This window comes from Trifolium pratense, linkage group LG3 (genome assembly GCF_020283565.1).
Source record: "Trifolium pratense cultivar HEN17-A07 linkage group LG3, ARS_RC_1.1, whole genome shotgun sequence".
In the NCBI taxonomy this organism is placed as follows: Eukaryota; Viridiplantae; Streptophyta; class Magnoliopsida; order Fabales; family Fabaceae; genus Trifolium; species Trifolium pratense.
In genome coordinates, this window is record NC_060061.1 from 1,156,252 (window position 1) to 1,182,868 (window position 26,617).

At 31.7% G+C, this 26,617-nt stretch overlaps 1 protein-coding gene and 1 pseudogene across 2 annotated transcripts; one reads left to right on the forward strand and one right to left on the reverse strand.

Moving 5' to 3' along the window:
- The first annotated feature begins 2,574 nt into the window (after window positions 1-2,574).
- LOC123918238 (E3 ubiquitin-protein ligase SDIR1) lies at window positions 2,575-7,318 on the forward strand. 2 transcript variants are annotated; one of them, XM_045970234.1, is made up of 9 exons: window positions 2,575-2,983; window positions 3,655-3,850; window positions 3,949-4,003; window positions 4,110-4,162; window positions 4,277-4,505; window positions 4,616-4,730; window positions 5,558-5,603; window positions 6,123-6,251; window positions 6,810-7,318. In XM_045970234.1, the coding sequence occupies exons 2-9, from the start codon at window positions 3,773-3,775 to the stop codon at window positions 6,927-6,929; spliced, it is 825 nt and encodes a 274-aa protein (XP_045826190.1). In that variant the 5' UTR covers window positions 2,575-2,983; window positions 3,655-3,772; the 3' UTR covers window positions 6,930-7,318. The 2 variants fall into 2 exon arrangements, with proteins under 2 accessions (XP_045826190.1, XP_045826191.1); XM_045970235.1 differs by having other exon boundaries at window positions 2,743-2,983; window positions 6,129-6,251.
- A 539-nt stretch (window positions 7,319-7,857) lies between these two features.
- Window positions 7,858-19,035, reverse strand: LOC123913367 (annotated as a pseudogene).
- Between the last annotated feature and the right edge of the window lie 7,582 nt (window positions 19,036-26,617).

The following is a 26,617-nucleotide window of genomic DNA, read 5'->3' on the forward strand; positions in this document are numbered from 1 at the left end:
TTATAATTTTCATCTATGTTTTGAAGGAATTCACTTTCAATTCTAAATTTTAGTTCATTTAAAAAAAGAAAAGAATGTTATAACCACTATTATAACATGGGTCCATAGTCTTTATAACTAAATGTGAGTATATGTTTATACTCACGTTTTTCCTCTACATTCATAGACGGTTAGATAAATTATGCAAGCATTGTGGTGAAGTTCAAATCTTCTAATTTTAGGGATACTTTAAACTTATATATTCAGACTAAATTATGTAAGCATTGTATGAATTGTGATAATGATAATGACTTTGACATGATATTTAGCTTGCATTACTTATGACAATGTGACACTTCTAAAAAAAAATCCTAATACTCATTTGTAACTTCTCCCCTTTCTTATTCTATTTAATTAATGATGATTAAAAGTAATGAATATTGAAAGGTTTAGTTTTTATTCATGGGATCTTTCATTTTCATATTGAGTTTTAATTGCATGTCATATACAATCAGTTTACGTATTTAATTGTAAATTACAATTCTATCATGCATGCATTTACTTGAAAAAAAATTATACCTACAACAAAATAATAATAATTTAGAATTTTAAAATTTTGCATATAATAAAAATATTATAATTTCACACCACTAATAATATTAACTTAGGACAACTTTCAAGTTACAAAAACTATCATCTATTTTTAATTTTGTTAAAATAGATAGTCATAATTATTTAACAATTGCTTATAATAAACGAAAAATATGATTGAAACATATATGTAGGACTTTGAGAATATGATTTAAGAGTATTTACGGCCCAAAATAAATATAGAGAGATATTTATAAGAATAATATAACATTTTTAAGCAAATAATAAGATGAGATGTTAAATTCTTCTAAAATAAACTTTCTTTTTCGGGTGTCGGGTCTCGAACCAAGTTCCTCTAGGTTGAAGATTAACTCCTCAACCAAGTGACCTCTCGGGAGACATGCAAAATAAACTTTCTTTACCTGAGCCAAATAACTGAACCTAAATTCAAATATATGAAATCATCATCCAAACTTATATATTGGCAACAAAAAGTATTTAAGGTTTATATATAGGCTAAATTGCAGTTTTGGCCCCCTACGTTTCATAATTGTGCGATTTTGGTCCCCCAAGTTTCAAATGAGCGATTTTGGCCCCCCACGTTTGCCCCCTTTTGCATTTCTTGGTCCCCCTTGACTATTTTGACCAAAAACCTGCTGACATGGAATATTTTTGACACGTGTCTTAATTGTATTGGCCAACCAAAATTATAAGAAAATTTAAGGAAAGGTCACGTGACTCTTTTTATGTTGGGATTAATTTTTTTTTTTTTACAAATTGTAAAAAACAACAATTAAAAGTCTTAATTTAACAATCAGATGTTAGTGCCTCTGTTGGTAGTCTTAAATCGCAATTTTGGTTAGAAAACTCTAACATCTGATTGCTAAAATTAAGGCTTTTTATTGTTGATTTTTACAAATTTTTTTAAAAAAATAAATAATTAACCCCAACAAAAAAAGAGTCACGTGACCTTTCCTTAAATTTTTTTTTTAAAAAAATAAATAAATTTTGGTTGGCCAATACAATTAAGACACGTGTCAAAAGTATTCGATGTCAGCAGGTTTTTGGTCAAAATAGTCAGGGGGACCAAGAAATGCAAAAGGGGGCAAACGTGGGGGGCTAAAATCGCTCATTTGAAACTTGGGGGGCCAAAATCGCACAATTATAAAACGTGGGGGGCCAAAACTGCAATTTAGCCTTATATATATTATAACAAAAATACACTAAATATTCAAGCAAATATTATTAAATAAGAGACACAAAAACTAAAAATAAATTTGTAGGGTCACAAACTTTACCATAAAAAAGAAAAAACAAACCAAAACAAAAAAAGACTAAGAAAAAAAATGTAAACTAAACAATATACTAAAAAAATTGGGACTAATAAAGTCGGGATAAAATTTCACCAAATGAATATGTGAGGAGAAACTTCAAAAGACCGAAAGAGAAGTAAGTAGAAAAGCTATTTGGTGCCTTATATTGCATATAAGGGAGTAAACGGCCGGTTACGTTATTTGATACGTAATTTTCAAAAAACGAGATCACGTAATAAAAAAAAGTATGTATGTACGCATGCCTCCAACTGTTATTGAAAATACAATAACGGAGACATAAAAAAATAAAAAGCAAAGTGACATATGACTGTAAAGTTGTCATTCATATAAAGAAAACCTAAGATCTTATAGGAGCACACAATTAAAATAAAATATGATGTATCCCTTCAAATTTATAAAATATTATAAGAGATCTATTACATTAAAATATAAATAAAACTATGATATAAATAAATAAAATCTAATATTTCTAAACAACTTTTTTTTTTATACACATATACTAATATTAAACATGATCATATTTTAAATTAATTATGTTTTAATTATGTGTGATTAAACTTATCACAATTATTATTTTTCATTTATAAAATTATTTTAGTTATATATTTTAATCGAACCCGTGCAACGCACGGGTTTACCCCTAGTATATAGTAATAAAAAAAAAAACTTTGCCATGTGTTATGAATTTTTCTGAAAGATACTATTCAATTCAAGCCTATTTTTTTTTTTTTTTTTGAAGGATTTCAATTCAAGCCTATGGTGCTTGATAAATTTGCTTTTCTCATAAAAAAAAAAAAATTCTTTCTAAAAAAAATTATACAAACAATTTTTATAGCCATGCAATTCACCGAACCAAGACATTTCGAAATACACGTGGCTGTTGAACAAAAAATAAAAAAATAAATAAATACGGAAGAAAATTTTCAGCGATTCTTGTGATCTTCCACCTCGAATCGAATCCAGAGAGAGCGAAGATCCAAATCCAGCGTTTGTTTCTTCATTCAAATCCAAACACCGTTTCGGTAACATCACCTTCCAATCTTCCATTAGATTCAGCTTTTGTTCCTCGTCAATTTCAGGTAATTCTCTAATCCCCTTTTCCCCAAATGCTTCATTGCACAATTCGATTCTCAATGCTATAATTTTACATTTTTCTTTATTGATTGATCATTTTATTTCTTGTTGATTATTCGATTGAATGCGTGCGTTTGCAAGATTGAGCTAGGGTTTATGATTGATTTTTATGGATGATCTGCGGTTGGTTCATTTTGTCGATGTTATTTTCTTGAATCTTGCAAATTGTGTAATCTTCGAGAATGCTGGAAGTTCATAAGGAATAGGGGAAGATTTTTATTTGTTTTCTGAACTATTGTGCCAAAGAGTTAGTAACGGTGAATTTTCAATTTTTCATCAATGCTGAATAGAATATCAGAAATATGTTTTAAGAACAATGTTTTCTGAATTATTCTGCGCAAATGATGTGTTTTTTTCTTTTTTCGTTTTTTTTTATGGTAAGGATTTTAGATAAGTGATGATATTTCATTAGACTTTTTTTTGTTAATTTTAGGGATAATCCTGATAGGTTTAGTATGTGGTATGTTGGATAGTTTCTCTCTTGATATTAGTTATCTGGTATTTTTGGGTTTTTTTCTTCGATTTTATCCCTGTGATTCTTATTGAATTTTACCCTCAAGCACGTTTTTAGTGTTGAGTTCTTGTTTACTAACTACCATTTTATTTGATATTTCAGAATATTGGAAGGTTTTAATTGTTGATTCCGGTCTGGTCATGAAGTTTTGATTCACGTTTGCAAATATATAGAGCTTATCTGGTGATGAAGTTTTGATTCACGTTTGCAAATATCAGCTATGAGTTTTGTTTTTCGAGGAGCAAGAGCTGATTTAGAAAATGGGTTTCCAGGATTTATACCTGAGAGGCGCGCGTTGGTATGTAGTGTGTGCACCAATGTGATGGTTTATCGTTTCTTCGTTTTCTGTTTTATGAATAAAGTATTACTCTTTACTGATTCAAATCTTTTCTTCAGCGTGTTCATGCAGCACGTCCTAGTAATTCCAACTCACTCACTTTTCTCGTAACAGGCATGTTCTCGAATTAAGTTTGTTTTATAATCTGTTGTGCAGATAATTTCTTTTTTTTGTATCTTCTCCAATCTCCCATTCACAATTTGATCTGTATATATTTCAGTTCTCCTGTTATTCATGATACTGAACTCTCACCAGATGTCACCAAATTTTCTGGTAAGGTCTTCTGTATCTAAACAAAACTTGCAGGTTTTATCACGAAAAAAAAAAAAATGAAATATGAAATTGTTGATGTCGTTTATATTTATGAGGTCTTCCTTCTGTTTGTAGCTCTGGCTAGTGCTTGGTGTTTTCTTGATGGCTACAATGCTAAGGATGTATGCAACATGTCAACAGCTTCAAGCACAGGCCCAAGCTCATGCAGCAGCAGCCAGTGGCCTTCTTGGTCACACAGAACTACGGTTGCATATGCCTCCATCAATAGCACTGGCAAGCCGAGGGCGTCTGCAGGGTCTCAGACTTCAGCTGGCACTTCTTGATCGGGAGTTTGATGATCTAGGTTTGTTTTTTTCATAATATAAATACGTTGTTTCACATTAGGATTTTACAACTCTTCAAGTGTGTTGTATAGTATTCCTTATACAGGTTTTTTTCGTTTCCGAATTTCAGATTATGAAACTTTAAGAGCTCTGGATTCGGATAATGTTTCTACTGCACCTTCGATGACTGAGGAAGAGATAAATGCTCTTCCTGTCCACAAATACAAGGTTTCTGGTCCCCAAAAGTAAGTGATCAGTCTGATCAATTGTTATATTATTCCTTTAAAATTTAAATAGATTGACATTCCAAAACAAAAATAACTCCATTTCTTAGAGTATTTTCTTATAGCCCCACCCCCAAAAATGCCCTCTACTCAAATGAGTATTTGATGTTCAGAAAAAAATCACTGTCGAAAATGATGTAGCAAGAAACGCAACTCACTATTGTCATGTATGTCAAAAATCAAACTGTAAAGACATATTTGAGGGTAAAATGTAAAGATCATATAATGAAATTATGTTATTTGATCATGACTGATATATTGATCGATGACATGGAAATGCTGATTTTCACTGCCATGTTATTGGGTCACAAGAACTTTGGTATCTTTTGTGATGTCTATTAAAACTCTCTAACTATATTAGTGACTGACGTGATAGATATATAGATGGATGGGATGCTTACACCGTTAACTTTTTAACGTTCAAAGTTATTGAATGTCATTGATATATTAAGATTAATGTTTACATATACTTTAAAAAATATATATGAAAATAAAACTCATATGCATATATTCTTGTAGTTATTTGATTTTTACAATATTTGATGCTAATAATAACGACCGTGGGTTCTTACAACTTAACAGTTGGATAAATAAAATGCATGATTTTATATTTTTGTATGGGGTTATATTCAATGTTATTAATAGTGTCGGAATGTTAAAGTATTACAGAAACCAATTTTCCCTCGCACACACATAGATGTTATGTTACTATATTTACAAATTTATGTAGTCTTCATGCACTAAAAAATTATATTACTAATTATATAACAAGCTGTTTTTGCTTACAGAAGTGGTCCCTCAATTCAACAAGCATCACCCTCCACTTCTGCTGAGGTATTATCTACATCCTTGTTCTTTTTCTTTTTGCGACTCCCCTCCAGTTGGCCTAAACAAGTTAATTACATTGCATCTCATAAGAACTTCACTGATTCTTAAGGTCTGGTTTTATGCATGTTATTACTTATTACTGTAATTTCCCCGTAATATTCCTGGCGGTATATTATTCAAAATATATGTCATTTATCTCTTGTGTGATGAGTTAAAAATTAATATCACGTTTATCGTTGTTGGGCTTTGGGGACTTGAAAATATATGCACAATTAGGAAGGGGACCTGAAAAATATGTCATTATATTATTTTCTTGAATATCATTTTATCATTTATATAGACCATTGTGGCTATGTTTATTGTATTAAGTCTGGGGAATTATCCACTACTCGATGTTCCTACTGGGCCAGGGGAGTTAAATAACAGAATAATCATACAAGTATACAACATCATTTATTTTCCTTACTGTTACAATCTCTACATTTATTCTGGAGGTTTGCATGATTCATATGTTTTCATTTGTAGCAAAAGACACAGGATAATTCAAAGGCGGTTGGAAACACGAAAGCCTCCGATGATGAGCTCACTTGCAGTGTATGCTTGGAGCAAGTTAATGTTGGAGATGTACTTCGTAGCTTGCCCTGCTTGCATCAGGTCTGTTTCATTGCTTAGCGCTGTAACTTTTTAGTAACAAATACTTTAGTTCCTATTTCTTTAATGATATACTGTGCGACAGTTCAACTGAATCATCTCTGCTAATTTTCATCCGAGTCACTAATATATGCAAGAAGTCAAAGCGTGTAGTTGAAATCCTATAAAATTTTGGATGTTCCATCAAGAACTTGAGTTTACTCGTTGAAAAGACACCAGTTGACCACTATTTCTTTATTCATATGGAATGAATGTTTTCTCAAGTTTTAAATAAGTCTAGAAACTGAATTTTAGTAGTTAGGTATGTTTATAACATTTTATGTTCTTCAAGGTTGTGTAGATATTCTTTTACCAAAAACAAAAAAGTCGTGCAGATATTGTTCAGCCACATTAAATCAACATTTCAGTTTTAAGTGAAGTAAAATATTGGGGCAGTCATGCCCAAGATTTATGAACAATTATATTAAGAAGTCGATCTATCCTAAGAATATAAAAACCTCATGGTTGATACTTTTATCTCAATGTGTTACTGATGCTGTTTATTTGTTTTTTATTTTGTAGTTTCATGCTAATTGTATTGATCCCTGGCTGCGGCAACAAGGGACGTGCCCTGTCTGCAAATTTCGAGCAGGATCTGGATGGCATGAAAATGGACATCATGATATTGCAGACATGGTTTGAGTACCTCGTCTAATTTTTAGTTATGTTGTGGTCATAATCAATTGTAACTGTAAGTCGTCATGTATCAAAGTTTGTAGCTTATGACTTGTATTCTTGTAATTACCCTGACGTAGGGATCTGAGGATAGTAGAGTAGAATACCGCTTAACAACTATAGAAGTTATACAATTTGTTTCCTACAGATTACCAAGTTTCTTGGTTTCGATGTGTAAAACCAATCTGCAAGTACAAACCTATTTTTAAGAGATTTTTTTTTGGCTCCCTCCACTCTTCTCATGTATGGTCAAATTTTGTGGTCTTTGGTCACATTCAAAGGTCTGTCAAGTGGCCAATTTTAATTGGTGTTGTAGTCATGACTCCCAAATTTTCTATAAATTCCCTCTTCTTTCATTCTCTTCTGTTTTTCCTTTTCATTTTTAGTTTGTTTAGTTTTTGTTATTTTTTGTCATTTTGGGTCTAAACGGCCGCATATTTTGTTGTTGGTTAGTCATAACCATTTCAAACTTAAATCTGCAATTTAATTAATAATGCATTTCCAATGTAGCAGAGGAGTATTTTGGTGCAACTTTTCAATTGGTATTGTCTTGGGACCTGGGAGTGTGCTCCTCTTGAGGTCTGAGGTTCGATTCTCTCTGGCGCCAATTTGAGTGGGCTAATTTAGCTTCTTCAAAAACAAAATAAAGTGTCTTGATAATTAAACAAGAACTACTTGAACAAATTGTTACATATAAAAAAAAACTGTGCTGGTAATTTAGCAGTTACCCAACTAACTAAAATTACATTATGCATGGGGACCAAACATTGTTGGCACTCAGTTTTTACTTTTTACATTATCTTGGCCAAACCAAAAGGAAGGCATATACCTATATTGAATAGGTAACATTTGAGTGTCATTATATATGAAATTTACGGAGAAGTTTGGTGAGCCATTATTTTGCTTTACTTTTACCCTTCCCTTGACCTTTCTTGGCTTCCAACTTTGCTTGCACACACGTGTCATAGCAGTTGCCTTTCTCCTTTCTTCTTCTCCTCTTCTTAGGTTTACACTGCAGAAGAATATAAAGTCTGTATAGTATGTTGAATGAGTTACTTTCTCTAGCCTAGCCCTTTCCCTGAAACACTTCCTACACTTGAGCCCTTCCGTGGTCGATAGGCAATCAGCTCAATTTCAAAACCAAGTGTTGCTCTACATACTATGAAGTTCAGACACTCTTTGGATTAGGTGTGTTTCGGTGCGGAACATGCGTCGGTGTCCGACACCGACGACACCGACATGGCACTAAACTTATGATTACATTGAATTGTCATTTTCTTAAATTATTATCAATATTGACGTGTCAATATCCGTGTCGTGTCCGGTATCTATGTCTTTGTCCATGCTTCATAGCCTACGTATTCCGTTTTTTCATTATTTTTCTTAGTTGTAATTTCCATTTTTGAACTTCTGTATTCAACAATGATGATGATCCAAAACTAAATGTTAGGCGCATGATAACAGAATAGTACACTCTGCAGGAATATCAGGAGGAGATCCAGAACTGTCATATGCATATTCCAGCTTACGTGTTACTTTTGCTATTTCTTTTTTTTTTTGGTTTTTCACCACCAGTTGAATCTGATTCGGGGGTCAGTTCTGGTATCAAGTGGTTTCAACCCCCTCCCGATCGCAGTGCGAGGGATCGAACCGCGGTCCTCCCTACCAAGTTTAGCGCCAATCACCACTGAACCAACTAACGATTGGTTACTTTTGCTATTTCTCCAACCTGAAAAATTAGCCAAAACAAATATGAAATGAAAACCTTAATTTAAATACAGTTGCAGGAAAATCATGCTATGTGTTAGACCTTCATGATTTTGACTGCAATTTCCCAAGCCTTGATAACACTGCCCCTTTCCAAGCTCAAATTAAAGAGAAGACTTTTCTTCATGTGTAGTGTAAAAAATTTCACTAATATCAGCATGCCTGCCGTCATAACTCATAATCAAATATTTGATGTAGTTCATTAATATACTAAATATGAAATAATCAAATTGGAACTCCATTTTTCGCAGTTGGAATATCGGTAGTTGTTCGATCAAGATCTGACCGTTCAAAAATTGGATACTAATAATTCAAAATACTGAACCTGAATTTTAGACCGTCCGATTTTGATTGAATAGTATCACTAATGCCCAGGAAATCCCTAAAGATAAGAAATCCGAACTCGAAATAATCGCAGATTCACAATGTTGGCAAAAGCATACCATCAAGTTGAAAATTTTCTGTTGGAGCTACATCATTAGGTTTGCTTTTTCTCACAGTGGTCTTAATAACTCCTCCATCACCCCAAAAATATAACCAACAACATAAGCATGTAGTCACTTAAAGTATTTAATAATTTAACACTCATTTGTTACGTTAATAAAGCTAAAAATTGATGAACATCACAAAGAAGTTACACGATTGACAAAATTTAACATATTAGTATACTAAATCGGTACATTTTATAAACCTACATCTAATCATACAATCCAGATTTGTGGTTAACCATATCACACTTTCAAGCCAAATAACATAACACAAAGACAAAACAAAACCAATTTCTTTCACTTGATTCATGGCTAATCATATCACACTTAAAGCCAATGAATAAAATAAAACAGGTAGCATTCAAAACAAATGCTCAAAAGAGATTGGAATCAAACCTATTGTTGGAACAAAATGTGCTCAAAGCAATCATTCAAAACCAAACCAGCCACTATTTGGATGGTACTCAGAGCCGCTTTATCAAAATCATGGTGTCTACATTATTTAGATGTCAAGAACGCATTTTTACATGGTAATCTTGATGAAACTGCATACATGCATCAACCACCAAGTTTCCGCAATCTTAAACATCCTGATTATGTCTGCTTGCTGAGGAAGTCACCTTACGGACTAAAACAAGCACCTCGTGCTTCGTATTAGCAGTTTATTGACTATGTTGCTACCTTGGGTTTCTCTCATAGTATCTCTGATAATTCCTTCCTTATTCATCTACCGCTGAGGTAATGATATAGCTTATATCCTTCTATATGTGGATGACATTATTCTAGTTGACTCCGAGTTTGCTATGAATGATTTAGGTATACTAAGTTATTTTCTCGACATTTCGTTACTAGACACACATGAGGTATTTATCTATCATAAAAGAAATATGCCAAGGAAATTATTGAGTGCGCATGTCGTCTTGCAATTTGCAAACCTTCTGAAAATTAGTGGACACACAAGCCAAACTAAGTGGCACTTCTGAAAATTCAATCATGACATGATTGAGTATCGTAGTCTTTCTGAAGCATTGCAATACTTGGACTCTTATAAGACCTGATATCACTTATGCATGATCCGAAAACTCCACACATGACTGCTTTGAAGCGCATCACTCGATACATTCAAGGCATTCTTGACTTCGGTTTACATCTAAATACTTCTTCCATTGATAAGCTCATCACCTATACTGACGCAGACTGGGTTGGATGTTAAACACCAGAAGGTCCACATCGTGGTATTGTGTATATCTTGGAGACAACCTCATCTCTTGGTATGTCAAATGACAACCTACATTATCTCATTCCAATGTTGAAGCAGAATATCGTGGAGTCACTAATGTAGTATCTGAGTCATGTTGACTTATTAAGAATCTTCTGTTGGAACTACATTTCCCTGTTTCGCAGGCCACACTAATTTATTGTGATAATGTCAGAGTCAGAAATCTATCCAGCAATCATGTTCAACATCAACGCACTAAGCACATTGAGATGGATATTCACTTTGTGCGTGAGAAAGTTACTTATGGCCAAGTTCGTGTGTTACATATCCCTTCACAATATAAAATATTCAACATCTTTACTAAGGGCCTCCATGATTTTAATTAAGGTAACTTCAAAGCAAATGTTCAAAAGAAAAAACACTAGTTATTCTAGTCTTTATTGTATTATTACTTTATGAAATACTTTGGTATTTTCTTTTTTTTGACAAAAAATACTTTGGTATTTGTTTTTTTATTAATATTGATCTTTTATATACATGTTTGATTTTTTTTGTGTTATATGATCAATAAAGAAGACTATTATTGTACTCTTAGGTACCATTTGACCAATTTTTTTTTCCTTAGAAGTAAGAAGTTAGGCCAAATAATAATTTTTAAAAGCTCTAATAATAAAAAAGCACTTCTATATTTTAAGAAAAATTCTAATATATTATCAAACATATCTTTTAACCCTATTATAATAATAAAAAAACAAATTTTAATATTTTTTTTATAAAAAAAGAATGATTTACCAAACAACTTTAATTTTAGTTTTAAAGCTATTATTTCTAACTTTATGGTAAAAATAACTTCTAAACCTAAAAAAAGCTGTTGTCGAGGGTTTGGTTTGGTCCCCTCTTTTTTGTATCTCACTTTTCTTTCTAATATACTATGGTTTATATATATATAAAAAAAACTTCTACACCTAAAAAAAGCTAGGTCAAATGGTACCTTAATATAATAGTGAAAAAAAAAGCAGCTTTTTTTTAATTAAAAAATAAGTAAATTAAAGGCTTAAATGCAGTTTTGTCCCCCCTATTTTGATTAAATCGGAATTTTACCCCCTGTTTTAAAAATGCGGACTTTTACCCCCTGCTTTATAATTTTTTGGATTTTGCCCCCCACCAAAATTCTGTACAAAATCTGCTTTTGATTCTCAACTTCAAAGTTTCGCACAGAATTCAATTTGATCCATAATTCACCAAACTGATACTGAAATGACCGTAATCGAGTTAGTTTTCTACAGAATCAAACTCCACTAAATTTGGAGTTACACAGACAGATTAATTATCATTTTAGTGAAGGTCTGTCCAAATTAATTATTGTATGGATCTACTACTGGTATTTTTGTCATGTCTCTCACCCTGTAGCTCATTTTTTTAATAGTATTTACATGTATCGAAAGCTAACAAAATTACCTTTGTTTTCATTTCAATTTCGTCAAATTTGGAGTTACGATGTGTTTGGTAGACGATGTTGAATTGGAAGGTCAGAAGTAGATTTCTGCAAAATTAGTAATTGGACAGACCTTCAATAAAACGATAATTATATCTCTTTGTAACTCCAAATTTAGTGGGGTTTGATTCTATGAAAATCTAACTCGATTACGGTCATTTCAGTATCCGTTTGGTGAATTATTGATCCAAATTGAGTTGTGTGCGAAGCTTTGAAGTTGTGACTCGAAAGCAGATTTTGTGCAGAATTTTGGGTGACATACCTTCACTAAAACGGTAATTAATTTCTCTTTGTAACTCCAAATTTAGTGGGGTTTGATTCTGTGTAAAGCTAACTCGATTATGGTCATTTTGGTATTCTTTTGGTGAATTATTGATCCAAATCGAGTGGTGTGCGAAGCTTTGAAGTTGTTACTCGAAAGCAGATTTTGTTCAGAATTTTGGGAGACATACCTTAACTAAAAAAATAATTAATCTCTCTCTGTAACTCCAAATTTAGTGGAGTTTGATTGTGGAAATCTAACTCGATTATAGTCATTTCGGTATCAGTTTGGTGAATTATTGATCTAAATTGAGTTCTGTGCGATGCTTTGAAGTTGGGACTCGAAAGCAGAATTTTAGAGGGGGCAAAATCCAAAAAATTATAAAACAGAGGGTAAAAGTCCTCATTTTAAAACAAGGGGTAAAATTCTGATTTAATCAAAACATGGGGTAAAACTGAATTTAAGCCTAAATTAAAAGTTTGCCACGGTTAGAGAAGTGGCAAAGTTTCATTCCAGGTTAGCCACGGCTAATATCGTAGCCAACATGTGTATTTTGAAAATCCCAAAAAAGTGTTAGTCACGGTTTAATCTTGGCTAATGGAAAAATAACCGTTTACCGCGCTTTAATTGGTTGCAGCAAAATTCTAATATAGCCATTATTAAATTTAGCGGCGCCCGTATAAGTCACCCTCAATGTTTACGTGGCAAAAATTGTGGCTAAAGGACGAAGTTTTTGTAGTGACAACTCTTATAATTATTTTAAAAATAATAAAAAAAAAAGTAATTATACGTTTTTCACCATTTTTTTACAGAATAGTTTGTCTATGGCTCGTGATTATAGTCTTGTGACCGTAGAAAACTTACTCTAATCAATAGTTTATTCATTATTCACCTATAGACACAATATCAAATATAATTTTTTTTTAGGTATTCTCACAAAATATAAAAGTTTTTTTTTTTGATAAAAAAAAAACTTATATTGTATTAATTATTTATACCAAAAAGTTGAGAGTGTGTTTAAAATTGGTAACTATAACTTTCTTATACTTTCACAATCAGTTTAATCTAGTTCGGAAGTTAGTTCTGGTATCAAGTGGTTCCAATCCCCTGTCCATTACAGTTACGGAGGATCGAACCGTGACCATCCTTATGAAATTCAGCGTCAATTTTCACTGAACCAACTATAATTTCGTGAACATGGAAGACTTAACTCAATCGGTTGTCAATTAACACATAATACAACAATTTATTTTTCCTTAAAAGAATATGAGAAACAAAATCTCCCACTTTTTAACGAAATAAAAAATGTTATCCTTGTAGTTAGCACCAAAGTGCATTACTTTGACGAAGACAAAGGCATCTTTGTTGCTTGCCCCTTTGGTCGTTCCAAAGATGTTTAATTTATTATTATCACTCCTTCTCTCCCTTTCAATAACATATATAAATAATTGCATAAGCTTCAATTTCCATGAGCCCATTTTTATATTAAAAAAATCTTCAGAGTTCGATTTCAGACTCATACATATAAAGAAAATTCAGTTGAAAAAAATTCACCCTATGTGACGTATAAATTTCCCAACAGAGATTAATTATTGATAAAAACTTCATATTAACAAACAAAATTCCTCCAAATTATTAATATTAAGGAGTAGTGTAAAAACAACTTAATAAATTAAAAAATTATATGCTATTGCGTCAGCCTAAGCACATTTTCGGATCTTTAATTCAAAGAGGCTAGCTTACCTCACCTCACCACCTCCATCATCTCCAATGGTTGAATTTCAATGGAATCTTTCAAATTTCAGATCTCAAACACCCATCACTTCTAATTATTTCATCTCCAAACACACATAAAATTAAATTAAATTCAAAACCAAAATTAATAAGAATAAATTTCATTTTAGATAACAAAAAAATAAACAAGACAATTTAATTAGTGTTCAAATTATATAAGTAACATTTATATTTTCCAATTCTAACATAGTAACATAGTACAAACAAAATTGAAAACACTAACATGATGAAAATGAACCTCCTTCAATAGAAATTCAAACACCAAGAGAAAAAAGGAAAAAAAAAATCTATGTACAATTTATATAAATTAAGGGACTTAGAAAAAGAGAGGAATTTTAGCTCAGAATTAAAGATCCCATAATTTTAGCTCTGGAACCACTTAATGTCAGAACTGAATTCGAACCGGAACCAGATTAGATGGTTCGGTGGACCGAATACCGGTGGTGAAAACAAAAAAACAAAAAAAAATCCCATAATTATGAATCAGTGTATTGATCATTCCAACAAATGAGCATTACAACACATCTTCGCATGATATAGAAACGAGCTCTTTGTTCTTTAACAAGCCTAGCACACTTTCTAGCAAAAGCACACTTTCTTTGATGAGTTGAACTTGAATTATTCTTCATGAGTGAAGAATTTGAGGAAAGACTTTTTCTTGATGATGATGATGATGATGATTCTTTCTTTGATAATTTCCACTTCTCATCTAAGTAGAAAGGTGGGGTATTTTGAGTGCATGTGGATGAAGCAAAAGTAGAAGAAGACATGTTGAAAGAGAAAAAAAACAGTGTGTGAAGAGAAAATCACAAAAATTAGTGGTTGGAACTTTTGAGTTTAACTGAGACTGAATCACTGTGAAGGGAGAGAATTAATTATATAATGGATGAAAAGCAGAAGTGAATATTTATAAGGTAGGTTTAGTTTAGATTGGAAAGAATGAGTGTGGGGGTCTGTGTGCCACTGGGTATCACCTGGGCCTTACTTGCTTTCTAAAGGCCCACCATTGTTACTCTTTTTATAATCTTAAATATCTTCATTTAATCACTTTTTCCCATGTCTAGATATTTTAGACATATATATTTTTATTTTGGTAATCATGTTATTTTTAAGAATTGTGAAGTATTTAACGGTTTTTGTTGATGATTAATCTCTGTCGAAGAATCTTAAAATTTTGTGTTGGGTCTAATTCAATTTTATAAAATCAATTTTTAAGGTGAGAATTGTCCCTTTCGACAAACAAAAAATATGAGAATTATCTTCACATATAAATTTACATTTGGGAATTCTCCCGTACAATGTTAGACTCTTAATTCATTTACTTCATGACTAAGACTGGACATATGGAGCATGACCTCTTACTTCGAGAACCAGACATCTAAAGTGTGACTTGAGTGATTTGATTGTCGTAAGTTAATAGTAGGTGGTCCAACATATCTGGGACATAATTTGATGTCCTATTAGAATTTAGTTTTAGCCTACCTTAACCTTAAAAAATGGAAAATGTCAACATGTGTCGTAAGGGCACATATTAATAATGCAAATGTAGCAATATTTTCTTGGAACTTGTGCATTATACTTTTTAAATATTAGATTCGTTTGTATTATTAAATGCAAATTTCTAATTTTAGATACCTTAATATATATCCTTAGGTGACATGTTTGTTAATCAATTGTGTAGTTAACAATGTTAACACGACCCTTTAAAATCGGCTTGAAAAGTGAGGACATCCACATATAAATATATGTTGTCAGGCTGACAATATCTCATTTAATATGAGACTGTTAATAGACAACTTGACTAAGTAACACTAATAAATAATAGCCTTAATTTCACTTTAGATCCATATGTATCACTAATTTGTAAAAAAAAAAAAAAAAAAATTGGAGTGATTTTGACCTTTTATATTTTTGCCTCTTTGTTATTTGGCAGTCGTTTTTCCAATTTTCTCTAAATTTAGCTGACTTCAATATATGTTGTTACTTTATTAACTTTAAATACAAATTTGAAAAACTATCAAATTACAAAGAAAAAAATAAAGGTCAAAATCGTACAATTGCAATAGTTGAAGCAAAAAGTACAATTAAATCTATGCAACAGTATAATACTATCATGAGGTAGGTTCCTAAAGAACATGTAAGTGGGGTAAGATGCTTAATGCATTTTTTGTTTTTGGAGAAAAGGGGGTCGGGTAGTATATTGAAAGAAAAATCAAACTAGAGACACGTAGGAAATTGGTGGCGAGTTACATTATGAGTGGGGATAGAATGGGAAAGTTACTTCAAAAATGTGATAAAAGATGATTTGGGAAAGATTATGTTCTCTATAGACCTCGTAATTATCCGAAGAAAATAAAAGAGTGGTTGTGAACTTTAGTGGTTTTTGATAGAAGGATTGATATGAGGTGGAGGTCGGAATTCGAATACTGAATTAAAAGATGATTGATGATGAAAAAAATGGTACTTGTAAAAAATACTGATGTCCAAATCAATATAAGTTTTAGATGGAAGTCAATATTAAAGTAAGACATATTTTTTATAATATTCCCTCCATTCCTTGACACATATTTTAATATGGACTCTCTCATAAAGATCCAAAAAATTATCTCCGTGACCATAGTTAAGTTAGTAGTGACATTATTATATGTAGCGGTCGGGATTCGAACATTAACTGATATTCTATTTATTTACTTTAAGGGTAAAATTGTAGCCATTAGGCTAATTGACAAAAAAAAACCCAAAAACAATTGTGGTGAATGTCGAATATGCCCGAAGTTTCTTGTATTTTTACCAGAATCTTCTTTCTGGTAGTGTATTTTTATACTCTTTGAGTAAAGTTGAGGGAAGATGAGAAATCACAATTAATAATTAAATTTGTCCCGTAGTGGATTCGAACTAAGATGGTTCAGTGGCGATGTTGCGATGCAAGGATTCCGACATGACATAAGTAGCTCTAAAGTGTGATGGAGGTTGAAGGTTGTTCTCTGGTGAGCAGAAAGGAACTTGCAAAAAGGTTAGTACTCCTACGCTCAAATCAATATCTGAATAAGGTGGGAAAAATGTGTATAGTATGAATATATCAATCTTATTGTGACTCGGGATCATGCTTATATAGACGGGGTCGTTCTAACCGTCCCGAACAAAAGATGTGAAAGACATTGGAGAATAATCCAACAGTCTGTAGTGAAGGAGACACACTTGATATTTGTGTAGTGAAGCGCATTGAGCATCTCCATTGTCTTTTTTGGTTCTTCACTTATAAATAATTTTTTGCTTATCATAAAATTTTGGAGATTATAAATGAAGGCACCTTCTTCTTTGAATAATATTTCCTCCTCTTTTCTTTTTTTGACAAGATTTCTTCCTCTTTTCTACGTACTATATTCCAAGTAAATTTTATACCTTTGAGCTTACATAAATGGGTCCAGTACCCTACTTTTTCCTATGATTTCTTTTTTCATTTAGTACTATATGGATTCTATTCATTGCAATTGAATATAATAAAGATAACGGTTGCCTTGACTTCTTCATAGACTCATAGTTATAACCACAATGCTAAATAGCAAATAGGTGTCAAATATGATTCCATAAAACTTAAATAAAATACTTAAATAAAATACTAGTAGGTGTCAAAGTAAATAGCATATGAGTAGAATAGGTGTCCAATTAGTAATTATATCATTTCTAGAGTGAGGCTTTTCTTTTTTACCTTAATTTATAGTATGATGTTTAAACATTAAAATATTGTGACATTGTGTATTTTATTTCTATTTTAGTCTCATATTTTTTTAAGTAATTTAGTAGTTAGAAATTATATTTTTAAGGTGAATAAATGGATATCTGATGTTTGAATTACGACCCCTATATTTATAATACAATGTCACTGTCAACTAAGTTAAACTCACGGAACTTAATCTTACATTTTATCTTCTATAATTTACCAGTATTTTAAAATTACACACAAACTAGAACATCGACCCGTGTGGTGCACGGGTCTAATTAGCCGTAAGATATGTAATTATAAATTACGATATGATAATTGCAATAATATAAGGTATATGAAATTTTTTGAGTAACATTAAACGATAGTTCAACAATAATTTTGGATAAATATTCATACAAAGGAAGGTATATTACGGAAGACTTTCATATAGACCACATTCGAAGTCTTAGTCGTATCTTCGCCGTCATCGTTGATGATCAATATTTTTAATCCTTCTCTAGAAGTAACTCTTGAAATTGCAACATACTCCATGTGAAAACACTGGCGATGGAAGATATATCCCAACATGCTTTAAAGATTGTCTCTAGCTCTTATTAATAGTCATCGCAAAAGAAATCATTAAAGGAAATTGTCTTCGTTGAAATTTAAAAGGAATTCTTACGTCAGATGGTGTGAGAGAAAATCTAGGTATGAAAACCTGATCACCAATATTACTTCTTGAAATAATTTTTCCTTCAAGAGCACGTTTTCTCAATCTTGTAATAATAAGTCTTGTTCCATTGCATAATCCTAATTTTTTATTCAAATTCCCAGTTTTATCGCAATGAGTGCACTTGTCTTCACTTTTGACTGGTTTTTGTCGGTTTCGAGTCATCATTGCAGTCGTTTCAGAGTCTCTAATTTCTCCTTTTAGAGTAGCATGTTGTACCGCTTCTCTCCGAATCAAGCCATGACATTCTTCCAGTCCCGGAGTCGGATCCTTGCGCAGAATTTCTCCACGAACTTGATCAAATATGTCATCTAACCCTGCAAGAAATATATGGACTCTCAACCGATCAATGGATTTTTTATATGCAATTGCATCATCGGGATCTTTCATGTTCACTGTATCCCGATGATCCAATTCTCGAAATATCTCAATTAATTCTCCATAGTATTCAGATAGAGATCTTCCATTTTGTCTAGCAGCAAAAGCCCTTTGGTTTAGAGTAAAGACTTGCAATTCACCACAGCCATCATAAAATGCCTTTGACAGGGCACTCCATATTTCATGGGCAGTAGGTATACGAAAATACCTCTTCATGATTTCTGGTTTCATGGACATTAATAGCCATCTTTTCACTTTCTAGTTTTCAGCATACCATTTGAAATTCTGGCACACTAGTAACACGATGTTGAACACGATGCTCCAACACTGTATGTTTGATCTGATGATCCAACACTGTGTTCAACACTGAACTAGACGAACAATAAGGAAATGTAAAAAGAAGGAAACAGAATAACACAGTTATTTGTTAACCTAGTTCAACATAACAGCCTACTCTACGGGATACCAATCCAGGAGTGAATCCACTATGATAGTATTAGTTCAAAGCCCTCAATAAACGCCACGTTTATGACTTCTCACCTAATCACCACACGTGCTATATTCTACCTAAGTCACACCTAGGTATGAGAACCTCCGCTCAACTCCTCTCTTAATCACAACCACTGTGATCGTACACGTTACAGTTTATAATGAAGACACACTTCTTAAAACATCCACCAATTCCATACTTTAAAGCTTATGAATGGTTCATACACACTATCTCCTTGCTTAGAAGCTCCGAAGATATTACAACACAGTAACACACAGTCCTTAATCTTGCATCAAGGTAATACAAGAAAAGGAACACAATTAACAATACTAAAACCCTAAACACACGCTTTGTAAAACTCAATTCCGACTTCAGTGATTTGCACAAGGGTTTAGTCTTCCTTTATATAACATGAGCTAGCACAACTAGGTCTTGAATTTGGGCTTCAGAAACGAAGCAGGTCCAAAAGTTCCAGCAAGGAATATTCTTGAATCAAATGTTTTGTTTCCTAAAATAGTTGATTTGTTTAGAAACAAAACTAGGTCATGGCCACCTTCTAGAACATCAGGAAAGGCGCTACTTAGTGCACAAGTAAAAAGGCGTGGATTAATTCTTCAATCAAATCTTTCAAAGATCTCACGCAAAAATATATCATTCGCGAAAACATAGCACACTGGATGTGGTATCCAATGTTGAAGCACTAGATGTCGTATCCAATGTTGAAGCATGCTATCCAACATCTTACTTGTACCTGATGTTGAAACATTCTGTTCAACATCTAACTTGAACATTTGTTTTAGCAAAATGAGGCCAACATAAAACACCAACACCATTTTTCATACCCATCATCTGTTTTTGCAAGTTTCTTCATTTTGCCCCTAATATAAGAGAGTTTCTCTATTTCTGCAATATGCATCTCCATTAATTGTGACCAAACATCATAGTTTGATTCATCAAGAATGATTCAAGCATTAAAAATGCCTTCAGATTGAACAACAACTGGAATTGATTTTATTCCAGATGATTCAGCGCTGTTTTCATTATTTTTTACTGGTTCACTCATTTGGCTAAGTTTACTGGAAAACAAAAGGTATCGCTCTGGTACCAACTTGAAAGAAGAAAGTATATTATTATTGATACTCTCTCAATCAATTTAGATGAGTACATACAATTGATATTTATAATACAAATGGAACTACAAATTATGAGTGAATTTCCATATCAGAGAACTCTAAATAAGGAGAAAGAATAAAAAACATACAGCTGGCCAATCCCTTGATCTATGGTGATTATAGAGAAAGATATGGAGATAAAATCTCAACACTATAGGCACCTTCACTTCCTTTAGTTTGGACTCTTGCACCACCTTCACTCCTCCATATGTTTCTATCTCGTTCCTTCAACGACATGAGTTTTTTTTTTTTTTTTGAATAAAAGAGGGTCTAAACCGAAAGGGAAAAATTACAAAATAATAAGTTGTGGAGCAGGCACATCAGATAAGTCAGAGTTATAAAGCTCTGTTGGCATGAATACAATAGTTTGCATTCCTATAAACATAACTTATCTTCACCTCCCAATATAGATATTCATCATATTTGACAAATCCGTTACACCAATCTAACAAGAGTGTTTTTTTTTATGTTTTTTTTTTATCATTGAACATCGAAACAATTGTAGAGAGTGACTCGGGTGGCAACAATATGATCAGAGACTAAGAGTAGAGACAAAAATAGAAGATGAAGAGTTGGAAATGCAAGTTTCAAAGAAGATGACGATTACCATTTTTTTTAATGTTTTTAGATAAGTGAATAAATGAAAACGACCTTATTTTTTTATGCCGTCATGTTTTTGGCATGTAGAGGAGTTTTTTTTTTTTTTTGATGAAATGTAGAGGAGTATTTGTGAATAGTAATCTACTGTGTCAAATTTTTGTTTTTGTTTATCATTCTATATTATATAGAGGAATATTATTTGAACACCCATTTTGTGACAATTTTGGGACACTTTTTTTTTCCCTTATTCTTATTGGACAAAAATAATAAAGAGAGCGAAAAAATACGAGAGAGAATAAAAATATAATATGAGTATATGAAGTAGAAAGTTGTCAAAAACATTATTAAAAATTAAATGTTGAAATAACATTTCTCGTATTATATATTCTATGATTGAGACATATATTAAAATTTTGATGTCAATAAAAACATCATTTCTCAAAAGATTAAGGAGCCAACAAAAAGAGAAAAGTGATATTGGAAGTGACCCTACTTGGACAGTTGGACTTATGTCCATATACATACTAGTGGGTGCTTTTAATTGATTTGGATTTGGTGGTGATGAAAAATCATGCATTTTTATGTTGTTGTGTATTTCAGCCATCAATTCATGATCAAACGTCTTTGATCAAACACAGAAAAAATAACCATCAAATAATCTCATTATTAATGTTTGATCGGACGGCTGAGATATACAACAGTATGAAACTGCTTAATTTTTCAATAGCGCCAAATCTAAATCCGGTTTTAATTTGAATTAGAGTGGAGACCCACAGTGATATATCAGAACCTGCATGTGTGAACATCAAAGATGTCTTCACCTAGTGACACCAATGTACCATACTGTGCGACAAATAAATGGACCCGCAGTATTTTAGTTTTTATATGCCTTAATGAATTCATTGCACCAAATTGTCGCGGCTGAGATGGGAAATTACATCATGCAATTTTCTCCATCAATGCTTGTATTTGCTTTATAAATTACAAACACATGACAATTCCTTATCGAACAAAAGCATAACCTTCAAACAAAGTTCCAATTTATTCGTGTTCAAACGCGTGTTAAAATGTTAAAAAATGACACGTCCATATCTAAATTTTGATAACACCGTGTTCTTTTTTAGTATGTATTTTACGTGTATCTTTTAGAAGATAAGAAAGAAATAAAAATAAGGTTTTTTCTAAACTATCCCGTATTTATCCATCAACCAATGATAACAAGCATATGCATGTTAAATAAAAATTGATTACAAGTTAGTTGTGGATACCACATGCAAATTTAGTTAAGTGACATGTTCTTATTAATTGATTGATAAATACTTTCAAATTAAACGGCCAAAAATCGATTTGATGAATAATAAACATCTCTCATTACCAAACTTGATGTTTTAGTAAGTTGGTAATTTCTATATAAAAATAGTTTTGAAATAAAATTTTTGTTTGTAATTACACCTTTCTGACATCAAGTTGTTATTATACATATATTTAATATTATTTTAAAGTATCTAGTTTAATTTTTTGATCATCAACTTTATGCTTATTACAACTTAAATATTTATTCTTTACCTCTATATATAAAGTGAATACAAAACATTTTAGTGTGAACTTTTCATAATGCCAACAATACCCTTGATTTTATTTTTTAGCAGCAAAAATCTTTTAGTAACAAACTCACCATAACACACTACAAAAAAATATGTTGGATAGCGACTGAACAGTAACGACGGTTCAGTCCAACAATCGCCGCTATGTCAACTAAGAAGACTTTGCAGCTGTTTAGGAGAAACCGTCGTGAAGTCTAGAATACACGCGTCAAATTTCACTCATTCCCTCTTATTTCAGAAATTCATTCTCTCGTTCTTTCGTTGAAGCTTCTAAAATATGAAATTCATTTCCTCTGATTATTTGCATTGATTCTCTCATTCTCACTCAAGCTTCGTCCAAGCTTCAATCCCTAAAATCTGTAGATTCAATCTTGTTATTCTCACTCAAGCTTCGTTCAACATTCAAATTCTAGGTATTCAATCCCTAAATCTCGTTATTTAATCTCTCAAGCTCAATTTCAACATTCAGATTGATTCAACCTTCAAAATCAGGTTAAGTTTTTAAATAGGTTATTGTTAAATTTGGTTATCGTTAAATTTTTCATGTATTGTTTCCAATTCAGTTCATCATTTGGTTTCATAAATTGGTAATTAGGTATGTTTTGATTGAGTTTGAAGAAATTGAATGTGCCCTAGCTTGTATGAATCGTTTGAATCCAAAATTAATACTTCATGAAAAATCAAAATAAAATTGAATGTGTCATAAGCTTGTATGAATCGTTTGATCATACAAGCTATCGCCAACACCTTCGACAGTTCTAATTATGTGAGATGTGTTACTCTGTGACTGATTTTGGTTTAAGATTCAAAGGTACTCTAAATCATTGTTATGAGAAATAGGATTATTTGAAATAGAAATTTGCAAATTGTTTCCTGTTAAAAGAAATAGGATTATTTGAAATACTTTGTCTTAAAATGCTTAGGCTTGATTCACAACAGTCAGATCATGCTAAAGATCGGAGGGAGGGGAATTAGTTCATTTCTTGATCTAGAATCATCTTTTTTTATTATGCTAAAGATCTTACTCTTCTTTTTGTGCTACAAAAGATCTTACTTTTTTATTGTTGAAACAAAATATCTTCGTCTTTTTTTGGTCAATCACAAAATATCTCACTTATCTACTTTAGAGTAAAATATTGTCTCTCAATACCCACGTCTATCTTATAATGAAAAGTTGTAAAAATTTGGAGGTAAATACAATCGGAGATAAAGAGTATCTATAATTTTCACTATATCGTTTTAATTTTATCGAATATCCTCGAAAGGACAAGAGTATCTATAATTTTTATACAAAATGAGATTGTTCATATTTTAACAAAAGCGGTCACATTCTTAGCTAATGTCTATAGTACTATAAATGAAACTAGTTTTATTGATATTTCAATATGTATACATTTACTTTTTTTTTGTAAAAAAATACATTTACTCTTTTTAATGATTATACATTTATTGTTCATCATGTATTATTTTAAGGTTAATTAAGTGTATATTTAATCCTATAAAATCATTGTGTTTCATTTTTTTCTCTAATAAAATCATATTTTGTCTACAAATCTTAGTTCAACTGACAGAAATGTCGAAATTTATAAGTTAGATGTCATGATCAGAGTTTGAACCCCAGTTCATACTTTGGACCCTTTGGATTAACTTATTTTTTAGCTTATGTGAAATAACATATACAAATAAATAAGCTTTTATGTAATGTTTTAAATTTTTCAAGGTAGTTCATGAGAAAATTGTTGGGTCATCACGAGGGGGCAGCCGGGGGATCATCCACATTTGGCTCAAGAACAACTTCACAAGTGAGTTAGACATCACGCTTTAACCCAAAACTTTAAGGTGTTAGGTTATGGGTCCTCTCAATTATAAAGTGTTCAACCTCCACTTTTCTAAGCAATGTCGGACTTAACTACTCACACTTGCCACAACAATCTCCCCCTCAAGTGTGAGTCCATCCATTCTTGGATATGCTCCCCCTCAAGCGGAAGCTTTTTTCATCCTACACTTGTACCGCTGTAAGCCACACTGCTCCACGGGACTCGCCGCCTGACCACCTTTGTCAGGAAGACTTTCGATACAAAGAGACAGTTCAACCCTTCGTCAAACCATCGGCTCTGGGTCACAAGAGGGCAGCCAGGGGATCATCCACATTGGGTTCAAGAACAACTTCACAAATGAGTTGGACACCACACTTTAACCCAAAACCTTAAGGTGTTAGGTTTATGGGTCCTCTCACTTATAAAGTGTCCAACCTCCACTTTTCTAAGCAATGTGGGACTTAACTATTCACACTTGCCACAACAAAAATAACTTATAAAAATACAAATTTTGTTAGTGAAATGTTATGAATTAACATAAAAGTTTATGCATTTACATAAGCTATTTTCATAAGTTAAAAGAATAAGTTAAATCCAAACAAGTTCTTTGTATATGTGGTTTTTCAATATAGCGTTAGAAGAAAATATAGATTTCTTTAGATATTTGAAAAAAAAAAATAGTGGTGAGGGGTTTTGGGTTGTATGTAATAGATCATGAGTTCGATTCCCAACTCACTATAAATAAAATATATATATATATATATATATATATATATATATATATATATATATATATATTTATTTTTTTTACGGGCAAAAGATGTTTATTTTTTGTTAAGGAGCAAAAGATGTTTATTTATCTCTCAAATTTTAATTTACTCAATTTTTTCTTAAAAATGTTTAAAATATTATAAATATTTTTTCACAAGAATTAATTTTTTTTAGATAGTGAAAATATTTGGTCTAACAATATCATATCAGCAATGTTGGTGAGTAAAATATTAAGAATATTTTATTTTTGAAACAGAATTATTAAGAATATATTTTACAAAGATCTTTATTATGCAAAAGATATTCTTTTTGTGCCACAAAAGATCGTACTCTTTTTTTTTTCTTCCGGGGTTGTTAAAAATATCTTACTTTTTTTTTGGTCAATCACAAAATATCTCACTTTTTGACTAAAATATCTAACTTAATTATCTGCTACTTTAGAGTAAAATGTCTCATAATATCCACGTATATATTTATAATGAAGTTATAAAAATTTGGAAGTAAATATATATTGGAGAGTAACTTGACAAACATATACAAAGTAACTTTGCTATTATGATAGAACTCTTCATTACAATATTGTTGGTATTTTTCATTAAAGGAAAATGATTTATCAAATCAAATGGGCCCTAAATTAGCATACTATATAATATCTTCTCTTGTCTACATATACTCTTTTGTCATCTCAAACAACAACAATTCAAAGAGGAATTCGACACAAGCCTATGTAGCTAAATTTTAAGCCTAGTTTGACACTTGCATTAGTTATTCTGTCTTCATGCAACTTAGCAAAATAAATATTTATGAGATAAGTTTTTAGATTGAGATATTAAAATTTCTCTTCAACATAATCATTTTAGACAATCAACAGTTCAACATCATGAATCTAGATAGAAATTTGCACTTTTTTTTTTGCACTTTTTTACACTTTTTTGCACTTTTTTTTGCACTTTTGCAAACCAAAGTAGGATCGATGTAGAAGTTTGATATTGGCAATAGCTTTCTCTTCAACTAAAGTTCATCTTTATGATTATCTTTCAACTAAGTTAAGTCACTATGTATAACGTGCTTTATGTCTATGACAATTCAACATTTCATAATTCATACATTTATCATGGAAGTTGGAATAATTAAGTTGCTAGCATGATGTTAACATTGAACCGCGTCAAAGTCGAAGCCATAAGTGTTTTAAAAATTGAATTGACCGGTTGAATCGAGATTCAGTCAGACCACTAATTAATTCAATCTCATTTGAACTATGATTCGGTTAGATCGCTATAAAAGTATGTTAGAACACGCTTCTCATGTTTGAAAACATTGTTTGAAGTAGCATTGAGGGCTCCTCAATCCCACAATAAACTTCTT

Excerpts from the sequence above, each read along its gene's own strand:
- LOC123918238 (XM_045970234.1), top strand. The coding sequence starts at position 3,773 with ATGAGTTTTGTTTTTCGAGGAGCAAGAGCTGATTTAGAAAATGGGTTT. Across the intron at positions 4,506-4,615 it reads TCGGGAGTTTGATGATCTAG|ATTATGAAACTTTAAGAGCT; the intron begins GTTTGTTTTTTT and ends TCCGAATTTCAG. Across the intron at positions 4,731-5,557 it reads AAGGTTTCTGGTCCCCAAAA|AAGTGGTCCCTCAATTCAAC; the intron begins GTAAGTGATCAG and ends TTTTGCTTACAG.